The sequence below is a fragment of the Colletotrichum abscissum genome (assembly GCF_030869225.1).
Source record: "Colletotrichum abscissum strain IMI 504890 chromosome Unknown Scaffold_28.1, whole genome shotgun sequence".
NCBI classification, from domain to species: domain Eukaryota; kingdom Fungi; phylum Ascomycota; class Sordariomycetes; order Glomerellales; family Glomerellaceae; genus Colletotrichum; species Colletotrichum abscissum.
This window is the reverse complement of record NW_026850187.1, coordinates 411,263-438,278: the sequence shown is the minus strand read 5'-3', so window position 1 is coordinate 438,278 and position 27,016 is coordinate 411,263. Positions and strand designations below refer to the sequence as shown.

General features: G+C 51.1%; 10 protein-coding genes across 10 annotated transcripts; 4 read left to right on the top strand and 6 right to left on the bottom strand.

Moving 5' to 3' along the window:
- Positions 1–1,367: 1,367 nt before the first annotated feature.
- Positions 1,368–3,109, top strand: CABS01_10807 (uncharacterized protein; the record flags this gene model as incomplete). The annotated part of the gene is made up of 4 exons (XM_060544162.1): positions 1,368–2,306; positions 2,389–2,411; positions 2,467–2,925; positions 2,983–3,109. The coding sequence occupies 4 exons, from the start codon at positions 1,368–1,370 to the stop codon at positions 3,107–3,109; spliced, it is 1,548 nt and encodes a 515-aa protein (XP_060398886.1).
- A 355-nt stretch (positions 3,110–3,464) lies between these two features.
- Positions 3,465–4,079, bottom strand: CABS01_10806 (uncharacterized protein; the record flags this gene model as incomplete). The annotated part of the gene is made up of 1 exon (XM_060544161.1): positions 3,465–4,079. One exon carries the CDS (start codon positions 4,077–4,079, stop codon positions 3,465–3,467), a length of 615 nt encoding a protein of 204 aa, XP_060398885.1.
- A 1,334-nt stretch (positions 4,080–5,413) lies between these two features.
- CABS01_10805 (fungal cellulose binding domain-containing protein) lies at positions 5,414–6,676 on the top strand (the record flags this gene model as incomplete). The annotated part of the gene is made up of 4 exons (XM_060544160.1): positions 5,414–5,565; positions 5,627–5,990; positions 6,096–6,412; positions 6,505–6,676. 4 exons carry the CDS (start codon positions 5,414–5,416, stop codon positions 6,674–6,676), a joined length of 1,005 nt encoding a protein of 334 aa, XP_060398884.1.
- A 973-nt stretch (positions 6,677–7,649) lies between these two features.
- Positions 7,650–8,639, top strand: CABS01_10804 (uncharacterized protein; the record flags this gene model as incomplete). Its single annotated transcript, XM_060544159.1, has 3 exons — positions 7,650–7,868; positions 7,924–8,342; positions 8,402–8,639. 3 exons carry the CDS (start codon positions 7,650–7,652, stop codon positions 8,637–8,639), a joined length of 876 nt encoding a protein of 291 aa, XP_060398883.1.
- A 247-nt stretch (positions 8,640–8,886) lies between these two features.
- CABS01_10803 (flavin containing amine oxidoreductase) lies at positions 8,887–10,284 on the bottom strand (the record flags this gene model as incomplete). Its single annotated transcript, XM_060544158.1, has 1 exon — positions 8,887–10,284. The coding sequence occupies one exon, from the start codon at positions 10,282–10,284 to the stop codon at positions 8,887–8,889; it is 1,398 nt and encodes a 465-aa protein (XP_060398882.1).
- Positions 10,285–11,139: 855 nt separating this feature from the next.
- CABS01_10802 (uncharacterized protein) lies at positions 11,140–11,907 on the bottom strand (the record flags this gene model as incomplete). The annotated part of the gene is made up of 1 exon (XM_060544157.1): positions 11,140–11,907. The coding sequence occupies one exon, from the start codon at positions 11,905–11,907 to the stop codon at positions 11,140–11,142; it is 768 nt and encodes a 255-aa protein (XP_060398881.1).
- A 714-nt stretch (positions 11,908–12,621) lies between these two features.
- CABS01_10801 (uncharacterized protein) lies at positions 12,622–14,129 on the bottom strand (the record flags this gene model as incomplete). Its single annotated transcript, XM_060544156.1, has 3 exons — positions 12,622–13,574; positions 13,632–13,973; positions 14,045–14,129. 3 exons carry the CDS (start codon positions 14,127–14,129, stop codon positions 12,622–12,624), a joined length of 1,380 nt encoding a protein of 459 aa, XP_060398880.1.
- Positions 14,130–15,287: 1,158 nt separating this feature from the next.
- Positions 15,288–16,025, top strand: CABS01_10800 (uncharacterized protein; the record flags this gene model as incomplete). Its single annotated transcript, XM_060544155.1, has 3 exons — positions 15,288–15,398; positions 15,449–15,846; positions 15,905–16,025. 3 exons carry the CDS (start codon positions 15,288–15,290, stop codon positions 16,023–16,025), a joined length of 630 nt encoding a protein of 209 aa, XP_060398879.1.
- Positions 16,026–21,371: 5,346 nt separating this feature from the next.
- CABS01_10799 (beta-glucosidase) lies at positions 21,372–23,802 on the bottom strand (the record flags this gene model as incomplete). The annotated part of the gene is made up of 2 exons (XM_060544154.1): positions 21,372–23,626; positions 23,691–23,802. The coding sequence occupies 2 exons, from the start codon at positions 23,800–23,802 to the stop codon at positions 21,372–21,374; spliced, it is 2,367 nt and encodes a 788-aa protein (XP_060398878.1).
- Positions 23,803–25,433: 1,631 nt separating this feature from the next.
- Positions 25,434–26,804, bottom strand: CABS01_10798 (uncharacterized protein; the record flags this gene model as incomplete). Its single annotated transcript, XM_060544153.1, has 1 exon — positions 25,434–26,804. A coding segment is annotated over one exon (1,371 nt), but the record flags the coding sequence as incomplete, so codon positions are not given.
- Between the last annotated feature and the right edge of the window lie 212 nt (positions 26,805–27,016).

Below are 27,016 nucleotides of genomic sequence, written 5' to 3'. Positions count from 1 at the left end.
CGCTCTGCGCAGGGGAATCGTCGCTCGTAGTAGTTTATCGGGCGTCTGCACCGGATGCATCTTTCTGTGCAGCAGTAAATAATGCACATCTTTGCTACCTTGAAAATTTATCTCTCTAAAGAAGCGGTTATACACTCTTGTTCTTGTTTGAAATGTTGTGTTGAAGTTGCTTGCGTTTGGTGATTTCTAGAGTGAGCTGGAAGACTGATGGTAAGAGAGCCTTCAGATATACGTAGACTCACTTGAGGCTGTTGTATTATATGGGTGTAATATTCGTGAATACTAGACCTGTGGTTGAGTCTCGAGTGTCCTGGTACAAAGAGTCACGATGGAGTCAAAGGAAATTGTTTTCCAAACAAGTCTATGGGCCACGATTTATTTGGGCAGGATCGGCTACGTTCACACAAACTCACTCCAGCCCGTTGTACCCGTGATTCACGTATCTTGAATCTCTCTTAACAAGTGAATCGCCACAAAGAGAAGGTAGAACAAACTAAATTAACACAAAGCTACGCATTTTGAGCGATGTTATGATCTATGCTTACCATCAAATTTGTTCAACTATGTTATTCAAATGCATCCCCATATCTAATCTTGATTCATGGACACTGGTCCAGTCTCCGAGACTTGCTAAGTCTAAACCACAATTTGGCTGAAGACAACTTGAATGGGACCTCGTCCGCAGCTCATCTCTCAAGCATAAGGCTGCTTTCAAAGTGATTGCTGCCACGTGATTGGGCTGTACTCGACGTTACGAAGTCGCAGTGCGACAGATTCAGCAATTTGAGCTACATGTGCAGCTTCCCACCATGTAGGCCTTTGCCGGTTCGGCGTCCCATTCGCGATCACTTGATCAATTTTACCGTTTACGTCGTCAAAATACGCGTATACACAGGAACAACGGCAAAGGAGATCGGCTAGTGCATGGCCAATCGCGCTTTTCTGTAGCTGCTCAAGCTCAATTCCGTGCAGTAGTGTTGCAGTGACACTTGACTTCTTGCGGGGAACCATGTCACCCTGCTCTGCCCGTCTACCTACAGCGGGAGCAGAGACAATTACGAAAATACAGCGATTTGTGGGAATACAGCTGAAAGTGACTGTCTGGAGGATATGTTCACCCGTGAGCCTGCCATTGATACTGCCTATTGTCTCCAAGATGAGCTAGGTCCCCGTTCAAAGTTGGCAGAATCTTGACATGACGTATCATCGTTCGGCTGAGTGTTTCGGCAAACACCTTCACCGAAGTGTATTTAAGTCACTGACGATGTCCTCTCAAAGTTCTGATTTCTAGGTTGTTTACATAGACCGGCAGTTTGTTGCTCTATTTTTCATCTTTTCCTCCAAGCGCAGTCGCTGCATTGTGCAAAATGTCTATACCATTAGTTCTCCTCGTCCTTTTGGGCAAAGCATTCGGCGACGGTCTTGAGTATAATCTCAATCTGCATTTGCCAAGTCACCGACCAGAATGGGCCGAAAAGCTCTCTCCTCACCTCGCAGCTTTCAGCATAGAGATGGACCGCTGGCCAGACTGGGCCGGGCAAGAAGTCGGCAAACCAAACGAATACTTCAACCGGCTTCTCTCAAACCTAGGCGAGAGGACCGGGCATATGCCATTCCTTCGTGTAGGAGCCAACTCGCAAGACAGAGCCACTCTAGACTTAAGCCTCGAGGTCATGAACAAAACCTTTCCGGAACCGACTGAGACTGTCCCCAACCCAGAGGCAGATCACATCTACATCGGCCGAGACTTTTATGCCTTATCGGGGAATCTACCGGCTGGAACGCCCTTCATGTGGGGTCTCAACCTCAAGTCCTTGAACCAGACTGAGACTGTGGCTCAGGCCCGGTTGCTTGCGCAGACCTTTCAAGGGGACCGGGCAAACTTAACCAAGAATGTGCGACTTGTCAACGTTGAGTTGGGAAATGAGCCTGACTTTTATGGCTTGACGAGGACGGTGTACAATGGTCCCTACGGCGTTGAGTGGGATACTGCCAACTATACAGATACCTGGGCACAGTATGCCGAGGCAGTGAGCAGAGAGATCGAGTTCAATCATACCGGTTCAGATCGGCCCACACTGTCGCCTGGGGCCTTTACTGGAGCTAACGCCCCAGAATGGACGCCAGCAGGACCCTTACAGCTGGGTATACTGAACGACCCGACCATTCGAAATGCGACGACTCAGTTCACGGAGCATGCCTACTCTGGCGGCTTCGATCCACGCCGTGTCGTCAACCCCGGAGATCTCATGAACAAGATATACGTGCGCGGCAACTTGACTACTAAGATGGCCGGTATACAAGCAGTGAGATCCGTGGGTTTAGACTATTTATTGGTATGAGTGTCTCTTACACACCATCTCATTTTACCTACTGACATCTGAATAGGGCGAGACAAACTCTTATGCAAAGTGAGTGTCGCTCGTCATAATTAGACGATGTTCTAACTTTGTGACTTATTTATAGCCATGGCCAACCTGGGCTGAGTAATACTGTTGAGAGTGCACTCTGGGCAACCGATTGGCTCTTACTCGGCGCCTCTTTTGGGATACAAAGGCTTCATTTCCACCACGGGGTAGGTTTCAGATACAACCTGATACAGCCAACAAGTGACTCCGATGACGGTCTAAACATTACTCGTCCCCACATTCTTCCATCCTATCACGCCTTTCTGATTGTCAACGAAGCCATCGGGAAGTCTAGCGAAGCGTGTGTTGCCGAAATACCGACCAGTAATATTACTATTACCGCGTATGGCATATGGGAGCAAGAGCGACTTGCCAGAATTGTTGTCTTGAACACGCAGGTCCATCTCGGGGGACAAGAGAAGCCGAGCATCAGCGTCAATCTAAAGGGCCTTGGATCAGGTCTATCAACTACGGTGAAGATGCTGCTCTCGGAAAATACGACTGCTAATGCTGGATTGTAAGTGGACTTCGCATCTTGTAATTGTTTTACAAGCTTACTGAACGTCGTGAGCAGGACGTGGGCGGGACAGAGTTTTGAGACTGTGTCTGGGGAGCCCGAGGGCGATGTAAGGGAAGACGAAGTCCTGAACGACAGTTTCAGCTTGCCGGCGTCTTCAATTGCTCTCTTAACGATCCGATGAGTCGACATTTCTTTTTTGAATCATATTTACCTCTACATACTCTGAGAGGTGGATTATGGTCATAATTTTACGTATTCGACTTTCTGTCTGAGAGATACCACAAAGGTTGTTTAGAGAAGAGCCCCTGGTCACTTCATCTTCCTTCGCCACGCACTGCTGGAACTTTAAAGCACCCTCAAGCCAACTTCCAGGACTTCTATTACCTACCTAGTCTGCCTCAATCTATCGTCTTGATGAGACAATCCATGACTGTGCAATATCATAACTGTGCAATATCGAGATCCAAGCACGCACTCATGATTGCAAATTGAAACCAACAAAATTCCTCCCAATACCCTTGGATTTCATCACCTACTTATAGAGTAGTATCGTCATCAAAAAAAGAGTCAGTGTCGTCAAGGCGTCTAACACGAAATGAAGGGACATCAAGCCACTGGTTAAACTGCCGAAAAACTCGATGTGTCTCCAATCGAGCCACCGAGACGCCCAATACTATGTCAAAATCATGAGAGGGCTTGGCGGGATCGAGTTGATGGCCAATGTACTTTGTCTGGGGCTGCTTGACAGCTTCTGGCAGTGCCTCGGGCCAAGCTTCGAAATGCTCCAAACAACAAAGACTATCACATGTCTCATTCTGACACTGGGGCTCTTGGGTTACTACCTTCCCACGTCGGATGCCTAGGTCGCTGAGGCGCTCTACGCGCTGGGGGCCAGAGGGCGGTGGTTGTCTGGCTGGTTGAGAAGTCCAACGCGACAACGCAGCGGTATGTGAAGCGTCGTTACATGGATGGCGAGTTGGAAAGTATGTCTCATGGATACTTCTTGTGATTTTGCCTTTGCACCAGTGAGCCAGAGTTCCATTCTTGGATCTGACTTGGAGGTGGTTCTCACAAGGCTTCATATCCGTGACATGGCGAACTATTTCACTGCAGCGGATACAGCTCTCGCGGATTTGCTTGACCTCACACATTGTATGCTCGGTGTTGTGTTGTGTTTGGGTATGGCAGACGGACTGACCTACGTGATTGTTGAGATTGCTCAGTGGATGGATCTTTAACAATGGTGACCCTTGTGTTTGGTTGTTGTTTCGGTTGCGATGAGATTGGAGGACTATGTCTCGTTTACTTGACGGATGATGCAGGCGAATTTATGTATTATACCACTTGGTTACGGGGGGAGGGTTCTATTCACGACTCAACGCCTGTTTCGAACCTACTCCTCTGTATTCACTATCAGACTGAAAGACACATTTGCACAAAGAAAACAGGATGAATTTTAGTCAGAATAAAGAATGCACAAAGAGGGGGTTTCTAAGGTCTATGATCATAACGACTTGATTAAAGCCATTGTCACAACTCAGCCACGGATGGAAGACTCGGTTGAATTGACCTTAACTTCCTACGGCGCCCATCTCGACTTTGGTCGGGCAGCCCAGGAAGTTCAGTCTGAGAAAGCCACAAGTTCTTTATCACCTTTGGAAAGATCTTCAAAATCGCGCAGTCGGCTACTCGTAAGTGGTCAGTTGGCTCTTCTTCAAGTTGGAATCTGCCTGGTGCACTGGCCCCTGTGCACGCCCGTGGTTGCGTAGGCGACGGCTCAGGTCTGAGAAGGGGAGTCAGTGAACACATAGGAACACAAATCCTGCCTCATTCCTTGGCTCGGTATCGTACACAAACACGTCCATGCTCTCAAAGCCGAATCAGAGCTCACATTGGATCACACCAACTCCCAAAATATAATGCTGATTAGGGTTTTCGGATGGCAGACGAAGTTTGTCTAATTTCGTAGTCAATGCGTCTTGCTGCCCCTTGAGGAGGGTCTTACTCCCAACATCCGATCATCGGATCGCGGGGGAGGCTAAAAACCTCGGACGGTATTGCGCGAACAGGCTTTGAAAGTCAGGAACACTTGTGCAAGCCGAACAGCAACTCATTAAGTACGGCAAGGTTTGTTACCCAGGCAATTCAGCGATCCCACACGTCATGCAGCACACAATGGATGGCTTGTGTGCCTATCCGTATCCGAGGACGAGGTTTGAGGCTCAGAAAAATGCGATCCTGTTCGACGGTGATCGCGGTCTAGACCGTCTTACTCAGGGATAATATGCCGGAGTGCCTCTGAGGTCAATTATCATATATAGGACGGCGGCGATCCCATTCTGAGCAATATCATCTGCATCTACACTTACACAATTCGCAACCAGCCTCATCTCAGGCAATCACTCGCTCAGCTGTCACCACCATTCGTTTTTCTCTTCAGCTGCTCACTTAAAGATCTCGGACTCCAATTGATTCAGGAACAGTCATGATTCTCAAGCGGAACTCGTCCCTCGCCTTGTGTGCCGCGTTGCTCGCTGGTGCAGTCGATGCCCAAGGGGCTAACTGGGGAGGTTTCAATACAATCCGCAACATTTGGACAGCTGGTGCATCTTACGACTACATCGGAAGTGGTCCTTTGTACGTGTCTCAGTTATACTTTTGGGATTTTCTCGAATAAGCTGACTGAGGGTGATGGTAGGAGCTATAGCACGACTTCAAACGGACCGAACCATATAAATTACATCGCCAATGCACGCGGTGCAAACAATGTCGTCCTCAACAAGTTTGCATACCCCGGAGCGGTAACGGACTCTCGCTATGCGGTGCCCACGCAAGTTCTTCCCGGGTTCAGTCCTATCATCAACTGGAATGATCAAATCAATGAGATCGTTACCGCTTTCACAGCGGCTCGTACGGCAGGTACTGCTTCGGCTAGGGATTCTCTCTTTATCTTCCTGGCGTCGAACACCGGCAATGATATTCTTGGTACCTACAACACCACCACTAATCAAGCCCAAACTATCAACAATTTGATCGGAGTCATCCGCACCAAGTTTGCCCAGGTAAAGAGCTACATTTGTCCGCCCCTTCGACGCACCCACTTTTCGTCATGACTTGAGAGCGCGAAAACAATTGAGCTAGAGACTGACTTTGGCCCCTCGCCCTAGATCTATGGCGCCGGAGCTCGCAACTTTGTCTTCCTCTCTGTCCTGCCGGCGGAGCTCATTCCCAGAATTCAGATATTGCCCCAGGCAGACAGAGACAAGGTCGCCGACTTCGCAAACAACTACCGTGTAGCAGTGAACAATCTCATCACAGAACTTAGAAACAACAACACGTATCGCGGGCAGATCACCATCTTTGCACCAGACTTCACCCAGGGCTTGAGGTCCATTAAGGCTGGCACGCTGACAACCGGTCCCACCGCGGGCTACCTTGATCGAAACGGCTACTGCGCAGACGCTCTGCCCATTGGCATTGTCGTGTAAGTAGTGAAGCACTCCAACACCAGGCCCGAAATATTGTTCAACATCGTTGTTTCCGAACAAAGACGCTGACTGCCTTGTAACCTTGCAGGCCTCCGAATCCTGACTACAAGTCGACCAACTGTGCCTACACTGCTCGCAAGTACCTTTTCCACGACACGATTCACATTACCTCGCCGGCTCATTGCGAGTACGCTATCAACACCCTGGCTACGCTTGGCGTCACAGCAACACCGCAACAGTTGGGTTGCCAATTCGCCTAGGGGATAGCAACGCGGCGGAGAAGGCATGTCTGCTCGAGGTAAGCTCAGATACTCTGGCTACCACGAGATAATGGAGCTTTTTGTAGTGCGAATGATGCGTTCAATGTACATATTCCAAATTGCTACGTCATCACACATAGCGTCAATTAGGTGCCAACCAAACAAGCCTATCGCTATTCATTGTCATTGGCACTCGACAATGTTCGAATAGTGATGGTGCCTTCATGTAAGGTATGCAGTCAGATGCTCCATCATGAAGACTGAGCCTGGATGTCTTTGAAATGCAGCGAAATGAAGTTACGCACACAAAACCATACACCCCAGCTCGACGCGATGCAGCTATTTGAGTGAAGAAGGGCGCGAATGATTCCGGCCATCAACTTCAATGTCAGACCATCCGACAAATTGGCTGCCCGACAACGGATGAACCGTCTCCATCCTGCCCCTTACACGATTCAAGATCGGCGGAGTTCCCAAAGCTTCGGGAATGAAGCAAACTCTAATTGCGTCTCAGACAAATTGGAAACTCATCCCACCGGCAACCACCGAGTCGCAACTTAGCATGCTGAGGCTCTTCTTCCACCTTATTCTCCGCCAGTTCCGTAACGACTAATGGCGGAAACTTCGTACAACAGCGAAACCGAGCCGGATAAAGCATCCTTCCCCTAATCACTCCACAACCCCCGTCAACAACTCTCTTTAACCCATACCAGCATGGCCATGGCCTTGTTGTACTGACCAATTGACGAAGAGAGGAGGTCTCTACCCAATATCGTAGGCCGGTGGGATACTAAACAACCAAGTACTTATTGATTCGCATGCGGCTACAAGTGTCGCATCTGTCATCTGAACTGTAGTCTGCTTGGTCCTGTGCAAATCGTCTGTCGTGAAGTTCTATTCCATTCGCTCAAGACTTTTAGTCAGTTACACTCATTCTTTAACAAGTTATTTTGCGATACTCGCTCCACTCACCATGCACTTCTCTTCCTCTTCTCTTGGCGCCCTTGTTGTGGTCGCGGCTGGTGCCGCCGATGCCGCAAAGTGCCCTATCCAGTTCGATGGCAGAATCCCAACAAACTTCACACCCGCCTCTTTCGACACCTCTGCGAGTCCCTTCAACAATGGCTTTGTTTTCGGCAAGGGTCTGAAGGCCAGTGACGTTGTCACTATTCCGACAGGCTTGTCGTCTCTGGTAAGCCACACGTCAACATGAATCTTTCTGGCAGCAGTTGACCGATCTTCCTTAGCTCGACGGCCCGGCAAACAAGCCTTTCCAAGTCAACATTGACGACAGATCCATCTTCGCGCCCACCGAGACCAATGTGCAAACGGGCTTCCGCCGCGCAGAGATGCTGCCCATGAGCAATAACGGCACCGACCCATCCACCTCCGGCATCAAGACGGTCCACTGGAGCATGATGAAGGACCCTAAGAAGCCGCTTAACTTAACCCACGAATACCAAATGGTCTTTTTGGAGAGCTCCATCTTCAGCTCGAACCAATTCGCACTCAAGTACGGCGATCTCATCGGCATTCACCCGGCGGACCCGGATGTTCTCCACCTGTTTGGCAACTCCAACACGAACCCGTCGCCGGAGCTCTTCAAGACCAAGTTCACTGAGGGCGTGTTCCACAACTTTGCCCTGACTTTGGACTTTGGCAAGAAGTGAGTGCATGATTTTGCTTCTGTGACTGTAGCCGGCTTTACTGACATTGATATCGTAGCTTGACTCAGGTGTACTATTCTCAAGGGAATGCCCCTCTTGTCGCTCAGGGCCAGCCCATCGAGAACGACATCTCGGGACAGGGACAGTTTCACTTTGGCGTTTTGAAGAAGTCGATTAACGGCACCGGTGACCTCACCAAGTCCGGTTTCCACGAGTCTGGAATCAACGAGGGCATCATTTTCGGTTCCATCTTTGAGGAAGACAGCATCGATGGCTGTGTGACCTTGTCTCTTTGATTACCCCAGGGTCTTCTTTGAGTCCCTGCCTTTACACAGATCTCCAGCCTTGGGTTTTGATAGAATATGGCTTCCAATTCACATTGGTTTCAATTAGGGGTATGCTAGACTAATTCAGCGTAGTGATGCACTCGAAGTCATTTGTCAAGTCCAAACGCCAGTGATTCCGATACTGCTCCTGTAGACACATGTCCAATTGCATCAGGCCATCTGCCAAAAACAACGTCCCATTTTCGAACCGTCAACCTCAGATCTTCCACTTGAGCTCCTCCAAAACCTCTCTTGCAGCCCTCTGACCCGCAAATACCGCGCCCTCCATGTACCCATAATGCTTCGTCGAGGTCTCCGTGCCAGCCCAATGAATAGCCCCAACCGGCTTCCGAACCCACTCCCCCAGCAGCGTCCACATCCCCGGCGCCGGCGTCGCCATCGGGCACCCGAGAGCCCACTCCTCCTCCATCATGGTGTGGAAGAAGAACTCTTCCGGGTCGAGCGCCTCCGGACCGAACGCGGATGCAAACCCAGCGAGGGCGACGGCCCGTTTCTGGTCCTTGCTGAAGCTGATGAACTCTCGCGCCTTGGTGCCGACGATGAAGCCTGTGAGCTTGGCCGGGCCCCCGGACTGCGACGTCGCGTCGTAGGTCACGCTGAGGAAGCCGGTCGGGTTCGTGCTCTCTCCCGTCAGGCCTCGTTCCCTCCAAAAGGGGGTTTTGTAGGTTGCGTAGACTTTCATGTAGGCTCCCATCGGCATGTGCTGGAGCAGTGTGGTCTTTTCTACCGGTAACCTTGGCTCGAAGTCGATCTTGAGAATATGCGGTGGCGGGATGGCGGAGATGATTCGTCGTGAGCGGTATGTTCCTCTAGACGTCCGGATGGTCGCAAGATTCTCGGTGTATGTGATGCCGCAAACTGGTTCCTCAAAGCGAATGCCTCCGTCTCCCAGGTGCTCTCTCAGCTTCTCGGCAATGGCTTGGCCTCCTCCTTGTATGAAATGTTGCTGCGCTCCATTTTCGCAGCTCAAGCCTGACGTGAGACTGACCACGCCCTTGAAAAAGAACATGGCGTGAAGCATCGAGATGCAAGACGTATTCTGCCCGATCGTTCCTTCGAACGCCAAGTTGCCCAGATCAATGGTAGCTTGTGTCCAAGCCTGCTTCTTCAACCATTCATGCACCGTCATGCGGTCAAGCTCTGCCGCGTTCGGTGTCTGCCACGGCTCTTCCATGTTGACCGTCTCACACAGTTTTTCGAATCGGCGGACGAATAGACCCGTATCCAGAACCTCCCACGGCCTCACCGGCGGAATCAGGCCCGCATATCTTCGCGCCTTGCCCCGATAAGCCAGGACAATTTTTCCCTGGCTGGGTGGCTTGAATAATGGCACATCGAACTCCTTTGCCAGAGCGTGCATGAGATCTTGCTTGTGACCGACGAAAGAGGCCCCGACATCCCAGTAGTCGCCATTGTCGAGCGGTATCGTCTTTGCGCGTCCACCAACGCGATCGCGCGCCTCGAGTAGAAGGACCTTCTTTCCAGCATCCTTCAGGAGTCGTGCAGCCGCGAGACCGGAGTATCCGGCACCGATGACCACGCAATCATATATAGGCGTGGTGTCTGGTGTATATTCCGTCGTAGATTCACCCATTATTGCGAGTTGTTGCGTTGAGCTGGGCAAAACAGTGTTTGAGAAGAACCCAAATTTCTCGATTTGTGCCAGATGGCAAGAAAGTTTGGAGCTTTTGTCCACGGAATGCGTAATTCTCGACCTTCTCAGTTCTTCGTCTGCACTCAAGTACCCGTCCGATGATTGTTTGGACCTGCTAGCGGGAAGCTCTCTAGCGCTTACAGGAGATTGGGAGGATTGTCAGCCACGCCTGGATTGGGGACCAATCACAACGCCTCGTAATCTCCCTTGGGCTCCTTTGTCTTCCTTCGTCCTGGCTTGCTTGGCTCTTCAATCTCACATGTCTGTGAGTCTGGCTTGACCTCATGTGCATAAGCCACGGGTTTTGGTTTGCTGCGCACGTGGCAGACAGGTAACCGATATTAAATTGCACTGGGAGGAACGATCGTTTGTCATGATGATCGATGCGCCTTATGATCACTAAAGTGCGTACCATTGAATCGCGGCGACGACCCTCGGAAGTTCCAAATGTGGACGAGGAGTGACGATTGGGGCAAGGCCAACTAGCCAAAGGTCTGTTCCGTCACTACAAATATAAGCTCCTGAGCCCCAAATTAGCATGTTTGCGGTTCAACAGCCGCACTGGATTCTGATGTAGACCCCGGATATCTAATCCGTATAAGCTATCTGAATGTAAAGCTTTCATTCTAGATGTCTTGCTCGTAGTATACAACAACAAGTAAGCTGTAACATTGTCGTGTATTCACATGAGAGCGAGGTGCTGAGTTTCCTGTCTCAAACCTTACTATTCACTCCTGAACACAGTTTCGAACCGCGCAGTCTTAAGCAAGAAGCCCATAACGTACTTGTTGGGCTTCATTCATGTGTCGTAGAGACATCTTTCAGCGTTCTGGTCGTGGGCGGAGCATCTCCGTTATCCTTGGCCGGCTTGATCTCCTTTTCTTTTGCAATCCATTCCTTCCAGTCATGCACCTCATTCATGTCCTTATACTGAACAGGAGGGCTTTCTTCCTTCGGCTCCTCCTCGCCTCCCGAGTCTTTACCCTTACATTGCTCAGAACCCTTGCATCCACAGATACCCTCGCAGACAGGCTCCATCATGCCCTCGGGTATCAGCTTCGAGATGAAGGGTATCTTGAACCCAACGCACTTCTTGAAGCATTCCCCATGACTCCTGTGACCCTTGTGGCCCTCATGCTCCTTTTGACCTCCATGACCTTCCGCTGAGGATGCCCGTGTTCCGTTTGTCTCTGCTAAGCTTCTAGGCGACTTTTTGGGAGGCAGATGCTTGTCGAGATGTTTCTTGCAGTGCTGCCAATTTGGCGCTTGATTGCCCTTGGTGTCTTTCCCCCCTAGATGTGCGGGATGCTTCATCTTATGATGTGATAACTTTGTTTTGTGATGGTGTTTCATAGAACAGAACGATTGTTCCCAGGGCGCGAGGTTGCCTTTCTCGCCATCTTGGCCATGGTCTCGATCGCCCCCTGTAGGCGGCGGAACGTTGGTGACGTTGAATGATGTGGGCGTCTGGACGGAGGCTGTGGCAACGGCTGTCTTCGTGGGAATGGCGATGGCTGCTGATGAGGCCAGGATGAACGCCAGACAAAGAATTGTAGCCTTCATCATGGTAAGCAATCAAGGAGTATAAATATATACAGAGAATGAGTAGGCAGAGCTTACATGAACGAGCAGCTAGGCACCGAGGGCTTTCTCTTATATCTCTTTGGACTCAATATTATTATTTACATGCTCCAGACAAAGGCTACCTTGATCCGAACCTTCTCATTAGAGGAATTTTGTGCCTGAATGTAAGCTTCATTAAAGTTTCCTGAACCATGCGCATTCGTAAGACAAGTGAAGCAAGGTCCAGTGCCTGTGTCTACACTCATCGGATCCTGCCGTATGCACATCTTTGAAATATCGGGTGAGAGGTAACGGAGTAGGTATTCAGCTCAAGTCGGCCGTTCTGGATGTCTATTAGGAGGGCTGTCAATTCAGTTGACATGGGATGTTTCAGCATTCCGTGTTCGCTGAGTCAGGACCTGCAGAGCTTCTGTGTCTTTGTAAGAAACTGGAGAATACGGCTTCTCTTCCTCGTGTCCGTAATTTACAAGCCAGTGGAAGTGCAGCGATTAAGAGACGGCTGTGGATTCCACCGTTGTTGCATTGCTGTACGTGGATTCACCTTGAACCCTCGGGTATCCAGTATGAGGACGTCTATGCTCTGGAGTCGATTTAACGACCGACGTCTCTATCGTACACCTTTATCATGATCACGAGCCGTAACAGCGAGATCCTTCAACCGCCTCATCTTGAACACACATGACTCCTAGCAACTCACTTCTCTTCCTCGCCTTCACCTTCACCTTCACCCATCTCCTCGTCACCATCTTCGCCTTCTTCGCCTTCTTCCCCGGCATCGTCATCTTCATCATCATCATCGTCGTCGTCATCATCATCGCTCGACCCAGAGCCCTCGCTTTCTCCCTCGCTGCCAGGGTCATAGTCTTCTTCGTCTTCATCTTCATCCTCCTGGAGCGCCTGCTCAGCCTCAAGATGAGCCTTCTCGAGCTCCGTCATGCCGTTTGCATCCGCGTCTCCATTGGCATCAGCGTCGGCGTTTGCGCCCTTCTTCTTCAGGTTCTCAGTCAGCTCCATCTTCGCCTTCCTTTGCTCCGCCATACTGCGGTCCTGCAGTCCGTGGCGCTTGACATAGGACTCATCGATGCCGCCGTAGTCTTCCTGGTCCAACATGCCGAACTCAATCTCCTCGGTGGCGTCACCCTCGGTGAACACCTCCACCACGATGTTGAATGTACGCTGCAGAACGCTTGTGTAGCTCATGGCCACAATGCGGTCGACGGGCAGAAATACTAGAGGCTTTTTGAAGCCGTAGAGAATGCCATTGGGAAGGAAGAAGAGGTATCCGTCTTTGGAGCCGCGGAAGGCCTTGACGTGTACCGCCTTCTCATTCGGTCTGTGCGGCTGGCGGACGAGGCTGTGGAAGATGTTGGGATCGGCTGCGACGATTTCGGCAGGATTGCCAGCGGAGCTGAGGTGTGTCGTCAACGCCCAATCAAAGAGGCCACGGTAGGTGTCGGAGACTGCTGATGCAGCGTTCGCTTTCGGGCCTTCGATGGTGCCGGGCTTGGGGGCTGTGGCAGGCACTGTGAATACCAGAGCTTCCTTCTCGGGTGAGGTTTTCGTCGGGAGGCATGTTCCACGGGGAAACAGGACGTAGTTGTGCTGCACCTGAGTCTTCTCGGGTACGGGGAGGCAGAAGAGGTACTCTGAAGCGCAAGTTAGCTTGGCTGGGATGTTAAGTTCCTGTGCGGTTGGAGACGCACCAATGTCATCCCAAGCGTAGATGATGCCCTCGACGGGTGCAGTGGTATTCGGTAACCGCGCGTAAAAGAAGTTCGCCGTGAAGCAGAGCTCGTACTTCTTGCGCTGGGGCACGGAGACGGAAATGTCCTTGATCACAAGGAGAACTTCTTCATCGGCAGCGTTTCCGGTCCCGATGCTTTTCGGTGCAGGCTTTGCAGCCACCCCGTTTGTGTTAGACGCCTTGAAACCGTTCGTAGGGGCTTCTTCTATCCGTCTGCGTTTCGATGCCGGTTCGGGTCCGTTGATCTGCTCGTGAACGAAACTCGCGATATTGTTGAACAATGCGACTCGATCGGGTGTGTCTGAGTAGTCGAGAATCAGCATTTGAGACTTCAAGAAAAGAAAACTGCGCAATTGGAACGGAGGGTAGTACTGGCTGCCTTTTGAATGCCCTGCAAGATGTCGGGTCGCGACTGGAAGACGGCTTCCAGCCGCTGGCTGTCGAGGCCGGCAACCATTTTTTGGTGAAATATTTGTTTTTGTCCCAGAAATTCGGTATCTTCTTGATGATGGGTTCGATGAAATTAACGAGATGGCGGCTGATTCGAAACGTCTGGGTAGAGGAAAGCGTCCCTTTGAATGTAGTGAAGTTTCCGGATTGTTTTCTCTGTCTCGACGCGACGTCGATAAAAAATTATGTGATGTGACGTGTTGAAGCTGGCGGCTGTTTGCTGAAGCGGCTGTTCCTGGTGCACTGCGGCACGGACTTACATAATGCGGCGGTAACAGGCCTATAGCAATTTGTACGGCGAACACTCGGGGCGGGCAGCAGCCCCTTTTCTTACGAGGGGCCACTGATTCAGTCGAGTCTTCAAGGTTCCAAGGAGACAAAAGCGATGACAATACTCGGCATTTACGGCCCTAATTGTCAATTACCTCGAGCCCTGTGGACCAAGGTACTCTGATAGTTCAGCATGGGTATGTTTGGTCATCCCAATATTTCTCCAATATCTACAATTTCCAATGTATGGTGGTCGTTTCTCATTGCCAATTCCATGCTTCCGACCACCACAACAGCAGTTGCCCAAGAACCTTACATCATTGTTGTTATTTCCAGTATCCTTACTTCGCCAGCTGGTAATAGGTGTGAGACATATTCCAGATTAGCTCGAGGGAAAAAGCAAAGCAAGTTGGTAATACTGCGTAGAGGAGCTCGTTCATAATAGCATAGGTATTTGATCATCAGAAGTTAAGTCGCAGTGAAGGGAGAAAAAAATACAGGTGCGAGGTCAGCCTTGTCTTATCTTTTTCCTTATCGCCAGCTAAGGGAGCTTGGACCCCTTGGGAGACTTGCATTCCCCTGGCTGCCCCTGAAAGATGCGACGTCACAGTGGAGGATGCGCCCAAGGCCCCAAATGCAGTGGCACTGATTTGGCGCGCATCTTGACCCCGCGGTTTCCACTCGTCTGCTGTCACCAGCCGAACAGTACATTAGGTAAGTCACTGCCGGGTGCCCCACAGCTTCCTTTCCTCGGAGGTCAGGCAACATCACGGACTTTGCACCTCCAATCTCGAGTCTTGCTAACGCCAGTTCCGCCCTTGGGGTAGGCTTTAAATACTGAGCCTTCAACAGCACCCTAATCTTCCCAAATGATCATACACTGCTGAGCGGTACCATGTCATTCTCCAATATCTACACTCACCGCAAGGTCGCGGAAACGGCGGCCAAGGGCTGCGATGTCTGCTACCGTGCCACAAGTAGCGTCCTGGTCGCTCCCGAAAATAAGGTAAAGCCCATAGTTTCTTCCCTGAAATGCGCAGCTAACTCGATCTTTAGGACTTTTTCTACGTTTGCCCCAGTCATCTGAAAGACAAGAACTTCTGCTCACCTATCATCGACAAAGAGGCCGTTGAAGCGAAGAAGAAGAAGGCTCTCGAGGACGAGGTTGCGCGTGTAAAGAAGGAGTACGAAGACAAACAAAAGAAGAAGAAGGAAAAAGAAGAGAAGGACAAGGAGAAAGAGAAAGACAAAGACAAGGAGAAAGAGAAAGACAAGGACGACAAAAAGACAGAGGACGAGGAGAAGGAAGACAGCGTCAAGGCAAGCTCTTTGATATCCCGCTTGTTGCTTCTTGAGTCTGGTTTCTTGGGATATCGGCTAACAAACTTCAAGAACGGCACCGAAACGCCATCTCCGGCCGCGGAAGAGGAGCCACGCGTATTCGCACTTCAAAAGTATGGGCTCTTTTGGCGTGCTATATGAACAAAGTTCGCTTCAGCTAACACGGCTTAGGAACTTCTTCGGAGCCCGACTTGAGAAGAAGCGACAAATGGAGATCGCAAAGAGGAACCGGGAACGTCTTCAGCAACCAAACCTATTTCCATCAGTTCCGAAAGGCATGCCGGGTAGTTGAGAGATATTCACCACCGAAGCCCGAAAGACGGGACCGCAGTACAAGCACAATCGCCGGTTCCGCAGCCATTTCATGACCGTCAGCCCACTCGGAGCACATGAGTCTCCATGCCACCACCCGGACCAGCCTGTCCTCATATACCTACTCGTCTGTATATACCCCCAAGTCAAGATGGTACCCATTACTAGGACAGGGGTTCTAAAGCAATTCCTGTCCTAATCAGTCCTGCTGCATTAGCTCTCTCTATCTGGAGTCGGCACCGGCTGTCATCTTTTCTCGTGCGGTCAACGCTTCGAGGTTGCATTCCACTAGGGGAAAAGACATCATTGTCCAAGGAACAGCTCGTCATTGGTTCATTTACGTCTCTTTGGTTGCGACTTGGTTTACCTATATGCAGGTAAGACGACTGTAGTGGCCTTGGTGGGCCGGCGAGTTGCTGGGAACCACAAGCTGCCGTGGAGGGCACTTCCGTCAGTATCCTTGGCGGCGATCATGGGCGTGTGACTATGAGACCTGGCAACTTCTCACTGGCCAAGCCAAGGATTACTCCAGAGATCCAGAGCTTCGATCTGGCGCGGAGGATCATAGCGGCTGTTTGCCGAAGGACTAGGGACTTCCGAGGGAGAAAACCTATGATGATTCGGTTTACCCCGCTAACCTCGATGCTCGAAGGATGCACAACTGGGGTCAATTGGGTAGATTTATGTTGTTTGGGCCCTTGCTGTCGGGTCGACGAAGGAAGCCGGCGATAGGATCACGCGGACGACTAAAGGCCGAAGATGCCGCCCCACGGCGATGGAACCCTCTATGTTGCCAACAGCACAATTTGATCATATATCCTCCACTGATTTCCTCTTGGCCATCTCAATGCAGTGCATACTGCGAATCTCTATACGCCCTGATTCGTTCGAGGCCCGAGGAGAGGGGGACACACGCAAAGTTTGCCCGGCAGCGTAAGCCATGACGCATGTCAGCACTAGGCCTGACAAGGCACTTGAGTGGCGTGAAGGAGACAGCTGGAGTTCCATGAAGCAGCAAGCGAGGATGGCACAGGCCGCCCCAACCTGCAGGAAATGGTGTTGATGGTGGTATCTTCCCGAGACACTACTGGGAGACTGGGAATGTATGCTGCTGAGACGTTCGTCGTGGTCCACAAGGCCAAAGAAACACCCCCAACATCCTACAGTAGACGGTAGGCGGCATGCATCTCCGTCCAAGAGAAGATTAGGGCTGACACGGACTGCTGGATCCGCGTGCTACCCGATGTCAATCGGATGGCGATCAATCGACACGCCTTGGTGAGCACTGCTGCGAAGAGTTCCTGTTTTAGAAGTCTCTCCCGAGCGTTTGGTGCATAACGTAGCTAGCGCTTAATACGTCTGCTAAATCCCTCCTACAACTTACTTCTTCATGATTCGAGAAGCCGTAGCTTAGCTTCTACCCAACAGGCGAATTAACAGTTCATGAATATTGAAGGGTGTGATGAGGCTCCTACAAGGCCAATTCTGCCTCTCAAGCTGGGCGTGGCTTACACTACTCCAGCCCCTCCATATTACCGGTACTTCCCAGCCTACAACCTGTTTATGAGATTCCAGTCATCGCTCCGTAAATCCTCGGGGCATGGAGAAATGGATCCCTGCAATTTGCAAAGCCATGGCAACGGTAAGTGCCGCATGTGAGCATGTACAGGATCAAGGCAATTTGCTTATTCGGGCAATACGAAACGGGGAGGGCTCAAAGCCCGCTCAAACCAACGTCGAGTTGTCGACTAGTGCTTTCTGCCTCGGGCGGCCGCCACAGACATGCATACGCACGCTGACATCGGCAAGGGGCAGCGGGCGTAGGCTCATACTAAGGTATTAATGCTGCAGACGAAGATAGAGGCGGGACTCTCCAGGGTGCATGTATGCACCGTAAGTACATGTATGCTAACTCCATGGTTGCAGAAAGCCTTCTGGTTTGAGCCCCCTGATTCAGGCCCTGGCTACAGGGCAGCAAATATGCCAGGCTGCGTGAGATGCACAGCTACAGTGACAGTGCCGATGCTGTGTCTCTATTTGGCGCTCTCGCGGTGCCGAACTTTGTTGATTGATCCTAACTCGAGGCAAATCAGATAGGCATATCCAGTGGCCCTGGCGTAATCACTATCGTCAGAATTACGGTACGCCTCGCACGAAGCTCAAGCCTTCGGTCCCTCATAACTCGAAACCGCCACTCAACTGGGCAAAGATCCAAAATCTGCCCTGGTCGAGCGGTCAGCAAAGGCTTGATGGGACTTTGGGGGCACTTGTCAGTCCGGCTCTCTGAGCCTCTGTCGGGTACAATCAGCCTATCTCAACCATCGGGCCTGCAAGCGGCACTTGCTGCTGATCTATGGACTAGTCAGGCCAACCACCTTGAACAGTGCCAGCCTTACGGCTATGTGGTGGTCTAGACATGGGGACATAGAGTCTTGGTTTGCTGGAAGCCTCGCGTGGCTTTTGTTGCCTTTTTAGCTCTGTCCCCGAAAAATCCTAGACCGTGGTTGGGTAAGAGCTTGGATACTGCCTCGAGAAATCCTAGTTCCTGAGCCAAACTAACACCCTCAACGCCTGCCAAGTTTTACAAGACTTTGGCAAGTCGATCACCGTTGGCTTCTCCAGCATAGAGGTGGGCTCTCCTGTGACGCCAAACTTTACATACGAAACCTTCACAACACACCTAGGCGATGCAGCAGACCTACAGGAGGAAGAGTCTTGCCCGCTGCAGGGGGGGGGGGGGGTGAACTAGAGTTGGTGTGAGGCTCACACTCTTTCCCTTCTAAGCTCTATGCCATCCCGTCCACTTCCCGTACCCAGCTGAGATAGAAGTTGCGCAACAGATCATAGCTCTTACATGGGATTGACGAAAGATTGCATCCGGACGAGGGAGGGGGTGAGCCAATCGCGATCCTTCACGCCACAGGCGTGTCTACAGTCGCGAAGCTCGCGCCTCGGTGTCGAGGTAGAGTGCATAGCGCATGGCTCGGAGGGGTGTAAGTGCCATGCAGCATCATAATGGGGGATTGTGAGGAATACAGGGGGCGGAAGAGAAACGAGGGGGCGAGAGGCAAAGGAGGTAGGAGTGAACTCTAGCGGTCACTCTAATGCGGGAGTGTGTGCTGATCATTTTGCCTGCCGGAATTTCGGATTTATAGGCTGACCCATCTTTAGCTGTGAGACAGATCTTTGATGCTGAATGGTTTTGCTGAAGGTACATAGTGTTTGTATATCGTTTGCCAGTGGGCTGGGAGATGTGATATCTTCACCGAGCTCGTTGTTATCGTTGGTTTTGTGGTTCTTAGTCTCCGCGGAAGATGAATAGTCAGCAGGTCATGATCATCAGACGTTCCACTTCCGTTAAATGTCACATGACTGATGGTTAGTTGAGGTCTTTACCGCCATAGACTTCACATTGTGGTTGACTTTGTAAACTTGAGATCAACAGCCCCTGTGGCGGTTCTTCATGAAAATCACGAAACATGTCGATAGTATATCTTGATATCACATTATTCGAGAAGCGAGCTTTCAAGCAATTACGCCACTTCTGTGTGATGCCGTTCGAAACTGCTGGGATCCAGACGCCCGCTTTAGCGAGCATCTCTGCTTACGAGTCACTGTGACTCATTGGACGCCTCGGACTTGGCGCTCGGAAGCCATTCAAGTACCTCACAATTCAAGCCAGGGTAATCTCGACACTACATGTAGGCATAGGGAAAAGCTCAAGCTGCGTTTGACACCGGGGATCAGAAACCGGCATTGGTGTAGGCTAGGGCTCTCACGGCGGGTGACAGGGTTACGATGCGATTTCGTTGATTCTAGATTCCACATCTTGTCAGCTTGTCAGCACGATGGCGCCGGGTCTAGGAGAGGAGATAGGCTTGCACACCTACTTCCCCTTCTTTCGATCTGTCGTCACCTATTCTGCAAGCCAAGACGGCAGTGGGATCGTGATGGCTTTTCCCTCGCCGTGACTCTGCTGACATGAGAATTCGGCCGTTTCATGATAAGAATGGAGTCATTACGCGGCATGATATATAGAAGTGCTTGTGAGCGGGCTTGAAACACTGGCGATGGTGTCGCTTTTTGGGGTGCATAGCCTACCATGTACCTCACAGGAGGAGAACCAAGATTGCGTAGTCGATGGAGGGGATATCTTACGTGAGAACTCTATCCATCGCCCGGCTTGTCAGTCAGCCACAAACTTGCCCAGTCTCGCAAGGCACTTGAGCAAGCATCTAGCTCTGCGGGATGTCGATCACAAGACCCAAGCTACCTGTATGTGGGCTTTTTTGTAGAGGCACAGGCATCATGGATGCTGACAGCTTATTTGTGACAGCTCAGGACTCGCTCAATTGATGTGATCGTGACACAATGGTGATGAGGCGTCAAGCTGGGGTTATGACAGCGCAATCCAATCAAGTTCAACTTGTCACACCTCGGCTCTTTGCCTAACGATCGATATCTCTGTTTGGTCATTATTCCAGGAGTTTGATATCAGTCTTCTTGAAGCCGCGCGCTTCGTTAAAGTGAGATGTGTAGATGATGTGATCACGTTGCCTTGGCCACGTATGGAGAGAGAAATAGCCGTAGCAAGACCAGCTCGGGATTTCCGGGTGATGAATTTGAGGCGTGGCAAGCAAAAGCTTTTCCTCTCATGCAGTGGCGAGTTGTAGACGGAATGCAAACCCCTTCACAACGTGCGCCTTTGAATCCCTTATTCAGTCTATCACTTGAGTTGAGAGATAATTTCAAGCTGGAATATGACTTTATCTCTATAGTTTGAGGACATGACATTAAGAAAGAATGTCACAGGTCCATGGCATAGGAGCTGTCATACAACCATGTATAGGAGTGCATATTTCATCAATGGAACTTAATGATGTAACTGTACCCCTGAGATGAAATCAGAACCGTTCATCTTCCTAGACTGCTGCAGCCTGCGAGCTGAAAACTAATGTTAGACAACCCGACTGACTCTCTGTTCTCCGATGGCGAGGCTTTTTACCAATCATCACATGTTGAGTTCCATGGTATTTCAAGCAGAGCTTAGTCGATAGCGACAGTCGGTAGGTCAGTGGCCGCATCCGCAATCATCATCGGGTGACAAGCATACCGCAAGACCATATCAAAATGGGCAGGTAGGTTATTGAGAGATTTCAAGAACAGATTTCTCATCAAAATATTGAATAATCCTTGGTGTCTAGAGACCAAAGAGATGGGAACCCAGCTAAACGTACTTATTGAGATTGAGCTTTGGGCACTGCCATTGTGAATACAAGATATGACATGTGCATAACAACTATATGAAAAAATTCCATCCACCCTTTTAGTCAACTCTCAAGGTAGCCTGAGACTTGAGGTTCCTACTGCTAGAGCCAACGTAAATCGCGTACTCTCCGCTTTCAACCTTCCACTCTTGTCCGACAACATCCCAAACACTCAGATCTCTCCGTCTCAGAGGGAAAGCTACGTCGGCTTTCTCTCCAGGACGGATCACAGCCTTCTGAAACCCACGCAACTGTCTGACTGGCTCCCCAGCTGCTTCGGGGAAGGAGATGTACATCTGGGCTACTTCGGCGCCTTGCAGAGAACCAGTGTTGGTAATGCTGGTCGAGACAGTTGCCACAATATCCCAGAGATCCTCGCGGCCACCGACTGCCTTGTCTCCAGTCGCGAATCCGCTGGTAAGCTTGGAGGAGGCTTCAACCATGACATCTGAAGAGTATTCGAAAGTGGTATAAGACAAGCCGTATCCGTAGTCGTACCGAGGCGTGATGTTGTACTGGTCAAAGTACTTGTAGTCGATGTAATTGCCATCCGAATAATCCAAGTTCAACTCCGTCTCACTAATCATCGTATCCGGGTTATAGTCGCTCTCATGCTTAGCAATAGTGTGGACGAGTCTACCAGAAGGGTTGACTGCGCCGAAGAGAACGTCATCAATTGCGTTGCCGGATTCTTGGCCCAGTGCTCCAGCATACAACACACCGGTGACGTTCTCGTGCTCAACCCAGGCATCAACCAAGCGAGGACCAACAGTGTTTATCACCACAATGGTGTTGTTACAGACGTCGGCGACGGTAGTCACGAGCGTGTCTTGGCCGGCATTGGTCAACTCCGTGCGGTCGGCACCCTCGCCGCCCCAGGCATTGAGGAAGACAATGCACGCATCCGAGTCCTCAGCCACTCCAGTGGTGGACTCGGTGAGTTCGGTGCCGGAGCCCTGCATGCCGCTGAAGGACGTCTCGGAGGTATCGTTAAGCCACCAACGAAGCATGAAGCCATCCTTGGCGGCACGTTCATTGAAGAGCTGAAGCGGCGTGGACAAATATGCCAGCGAGCCCATGGCGGATCCTCCGACTACAGCCATGTGGCCTTGCATTGTCGAAGGCTCGCCGTCGTAGACGCCAAGAGCGGTATTTGCACCCACGTACCGGGGGCCAGCATGGAAGCCGAATATGCTGATACTCGACTTGTTGACCAGCGGGAGCGCGCCGTTGGTGTTCTTGAGCAAGGCAATAGACCCAGCAGCATATTGTCTCGCCATGGCGCTGTGGTTACCGCGGTCGTCGATGTGGTCCGTTACGCCTGCCAGGCTGGGATAACCGTTATCCTGCCCCAAGTGAAAGTAGCCCATCATGTTACGAATCACCATGTCGTCGAGTCTCTCCGAGGTAAAGCTGCCGTTGGTGAGGCCCACGCCCAGTGTCTCATTGGACCAGTAACTGCTCGAGGCGAGATCCATGCCAGCGTTTGCGGCGTTGATGCCCGTCTTCTGCGCGCTGACATCGGCAGACACAATGCCAGGGAACCCGAGCTCGACTTTGAGATACTTGGCGAGGAGATCCTGGCTCTCGCATGAGTATGTTCCGTTAACCTTGTTCATGGCACACATGGCACCACCCATGCCATTGTAGACGGTATCGTAGAAGGGCCACAGGTAGGTCTCGTGAAACGCCTTGTCGCCGATGGTAATAGTGTTAGAACCAGAGTCGTCGTCAGATGTCGTGCCATTCGTTGTGGTGTTCGTCGATGATGCCTGGCGCGCTGTCAGGGTCGAGTTGGTTGATCCACTTGGAGGAGATCCGCCTCCTCCCATGCCGCCGCCACCAGAGCCGGTACTCATGCGATTTGTCTCTTGCTCGTTGAGGATGAAGTGCTTGGCACTAGCTGTTACACCAGCAGATGACATTCCCTTCACGACTGCGCCGGCCATAATTCCAGCCTGATAGCTGTCCACGCCGTACGTCTCACCGGAACGACCGCCCCAAGCTGAGCGTCCGAGAGGTTCCAGTGTAGGTCCGTAGGCCATGTTGATACCCTTTCCCCTGAATTCCTGGCCAACGCCATGTCCCTGACCCTCTGCGGCTGCTGTGTCCCATGTCATGGCCATCGCCAAACCGGCGGGCCATGTCGTGACGTAGAAGTAGGTAAGAGGGTTGGTAGCGGAGTCAAGGTTGTGTAACGCGGTCCAGTTGCCTCCATCACCACCTGCAACAATTGAAATCTTCTCCTCGGTCGTGAGCGTAGATACAAGCGCCGACGCCTTGTCATAGGCATCTTGCCAAGCTCCTAGCTTGACTGTTGACATATTTGTAAGCGTTTGCTCATCATCAAGTAAGGAGGGCACATTCAAGAGACGTACCCGTGCCAGAACTCAGGAGCTGCTCTTTGTAGTTGGCTGAAGCATCTTCGGTCAAGGTGCCAGTCACAAAAGTGAGTATAGCTAGAACCCAGGCGGTTGATGGGCGGTACATCTTTGGAGAAGGTGCTGTCCCACCTAAGAAGTAGAGCAGGGAGGATGACTCGGGTGTGTTGAAAGGGGCAGTTTCTCGATTCTGCAAGACTAATGTGTCAGAGACAAAAGAATGACTTAGGCGATGACCACCAACAGATTAGCACCTGTACCCTCATCAAGATCGGAGTTCAGCTCTGTTTACTTAGACAATAGCTGCCAAGACCCAACTCTTATACCAACCGCCATGATACCCTTTGCTCTACTGCATCGGTTTTTCTTCGGCTCAAGCAGTCACAAGACATGGGGACGTAGCCAAAAAGTGGTGCAAAGCTTACGACGAGCCATGTCCACAGCCCCGTTGGAGGTCGGATCCAGGCGCCGGGCTCGGTGAGCGTGACTGCCGGGGCGGCTACAAAATCCGAGGCTGCGAGGTTGTCTTTTGCCCTGGTCGGAAATCGTCCGCTTGTTCCGTTGTATGAGAAAAATGAGTAGGTTACGGGCGTCGGGCAAAACAGGTATTAGTAACCCCAATAAAGAATGGCATGGACGGCACCAGTCCATCACCAGATGCTTTGAGCATTCTGGCCTCCTGGAGACGCGTCCTCAAACGTCCAGCGTCCGCTTATCATCCAACTAGATAGAAACGCTGAAGACTCTATCACAGGAAAACCACGCACTGCGGCTTGCGAAAGGGTTGAACTCCACACCGAGAAAAGGGGCAGCGATTCACGTTTGTGACGTGGGTTCGGCCCAATGCCGACACCGATGTGCAGATCCGATGAACAACCCAGGCGATTGAAACAATACGGAGCCAGAAAGCCAATTCCATTGGAGGCTTCTCCTGTCAGAACGGAATTTGTGGGCTCGAGTCTGAACTTCCTAGGTTTGCTGGATTGTGGGCGAACGCCGGACCGGCACTTGGGGGTGGGGGTTCCACGTGTCGGTGCCTACCGATGACCCAATGTGACCCAAAGTTGGTCAAACTAGAGATGGTATTTCGTGGTCTCATCTCTTCACATGTATAGAAAGCTTGTTTCTTCCCATCAGCTCTCAAAGTAGGGATCGAAGCTAAATGCTGTCTGCCCACTCTAATACAGTTGTTGCTACCAAGCTTGTAGGTTATGCTAGGATCGTCACTGATTCTTCCGAGCCGAAGGACCTAGGAAAACAAGCCATAAGTCTCGGACTTTGCTATGACCCACTCATATAGTGACACATAAGGCGATCACTTGACAACCTTGAAGTGCTTTTGATCCAAGAGAATAACGACATCGGAAGTGGCCTGGATTCCATTTGAACGCCCGACTAAACTCTTCCATGCAGACGACGACCATGGGGCCAAACGGTGGTAAATGTACGGAGTAAGTAGTTATCTCCACTCAGTCTGCCTTCCACAGCTGGCCCTTGAGTTCTGTAATTCTTACGAACAACAAATATCTGGTCATGTTGAAAGGTTGCTAGAATTCAGGGAATGACCGGAATCACTTAATATCAAATCGATGAGCTTTGCCTGAAATAGGAGCTAAAGTTAACTACAAAGACTTCATTCATAGATGACCAAAACCGACTACCCATGCTTACAAGTACGTCAGACAGTTTATTACTGAACGCAAAACCCCAGACACTGTACTTATATATCTTCGTACGCCGTCAAATGCTTCCGGTCCATTCAGTTCTCCCGGAATGTCTAGCTTCTTCAAATGCAGTATTTAGTTCTTCTCGTTGCTCATCAGTCAGCCTTGACCTGTGAAGGCCCAAGTCTCGATCTCGTAGCGTCCCTCCGCTCCGAGCAAGTAACACGGACAGCTTCATTCTGTCAGCGCCCAGCAACGTCGTGACGAGGCAAATGTCTAGCGGCGATAACCCATCAACGTTCCGCAAGTTGGGATCCGCACCGTACTTCAGAAGGAGTGATAGCGTCTTTGTGTCCTTTGCGCCACCCTCAACCCTGAACCTTGAGTCGACATGATGGTGTAACGGCGTATTTCCGGCAGCATCCGTGATATTGGGGTCGACTTTCCTTTGGCAAAGGAGAAATTGCACTAGCTCTGCGTTATCGTATGCAGCTGCTTGATGGAGAGCATGAAGCTCCGCAGCTTCGTGTGTCGTCAATGAAGAGCCTGCGTCAACAAGAAGCCTCGCCATATCCACGGTCTTTTCGTGCGCTCGCATTCGACCGGTTCCTAGTAGGAAGTATAGGGCGTTAGCTCCGTGAGAGCTCACGGGGTTGTAGCCCATCGTCGTCTGCAGCGCCAGGCAGGGAAAGCTGGCGTTATATTCGTCGCAATAGTCCTCCACATACGGCAGCGAGCCATAGTTCCCTGCATCCAGTCCCGGCTGCACTACTGCCCTCTTGTTGGGGCCCACGCCGGCTTTGTGGTTCAACAAAATTTCAAGGACATCTTCCCTTCCGCACAATGCCGCCCAGTGCAGTGCACTCATGTCGAGTCTCCGTGGCTCCCTCCACCAAACCTGGTACTCACAATGCTCACAATACCGAAAGCATTCGTTCGTCCATTGCAGCGGCATTGTGTGATCGTCCGCATCTGCATTTGCGCCGTTTTCCAACGCAAGCTTCAGGGCCCGGACGTTGCCCCTTTTCGCTGAGATTAGCAGAGCTGAAGAATGGTTCTGTTCCGCATCCCTCCGATAGAGCACAGGCGTGATAAGTTCGTAGAGTGCGCGGCACGAAGCTGCCAAGTTTGCAACGTCTCGCCAAACGTCAAAGCGAGGAAGCATGCAAAAGGGGCACATCTTTTCGGTCTCATATGGTAGACAAGATGACTCCCAATACTTTTCATAACCGAGAGAAACCTCTTTGGCGTACAAATCGAATAGTGCATCCACAATGCAGAGGATAATTTCAGAGGGCAGACGTCGTGTAATGCCAGGGGCATTCGGCTTAGCCAGCGCATGGTGATATCGGCGCTTTTCTTGTGCATCGCCGTACAGCGGCACATGGCTCCATACACATGGACATCCGAAGAGTGCCGGTACCTTTTCGTTGGCCGTGGCGGGAAAATCTAGTCTAAAGATCAGCTACGTTCCGACGATGCCGGTGGGCATGGTGAGGATTGCGCAGTTGGAGCTGACTTACGTGAGTGGGCCATTCTGAACTCAGGCACTACAAGCCAAGCATGGAATAAGTGTAAAGACGAGCGTTCTATAGCAATAATTTCTATTATATCGCAACTTGATGACGAACGTCGTGATAACGAGTGTGGTGATGAAGA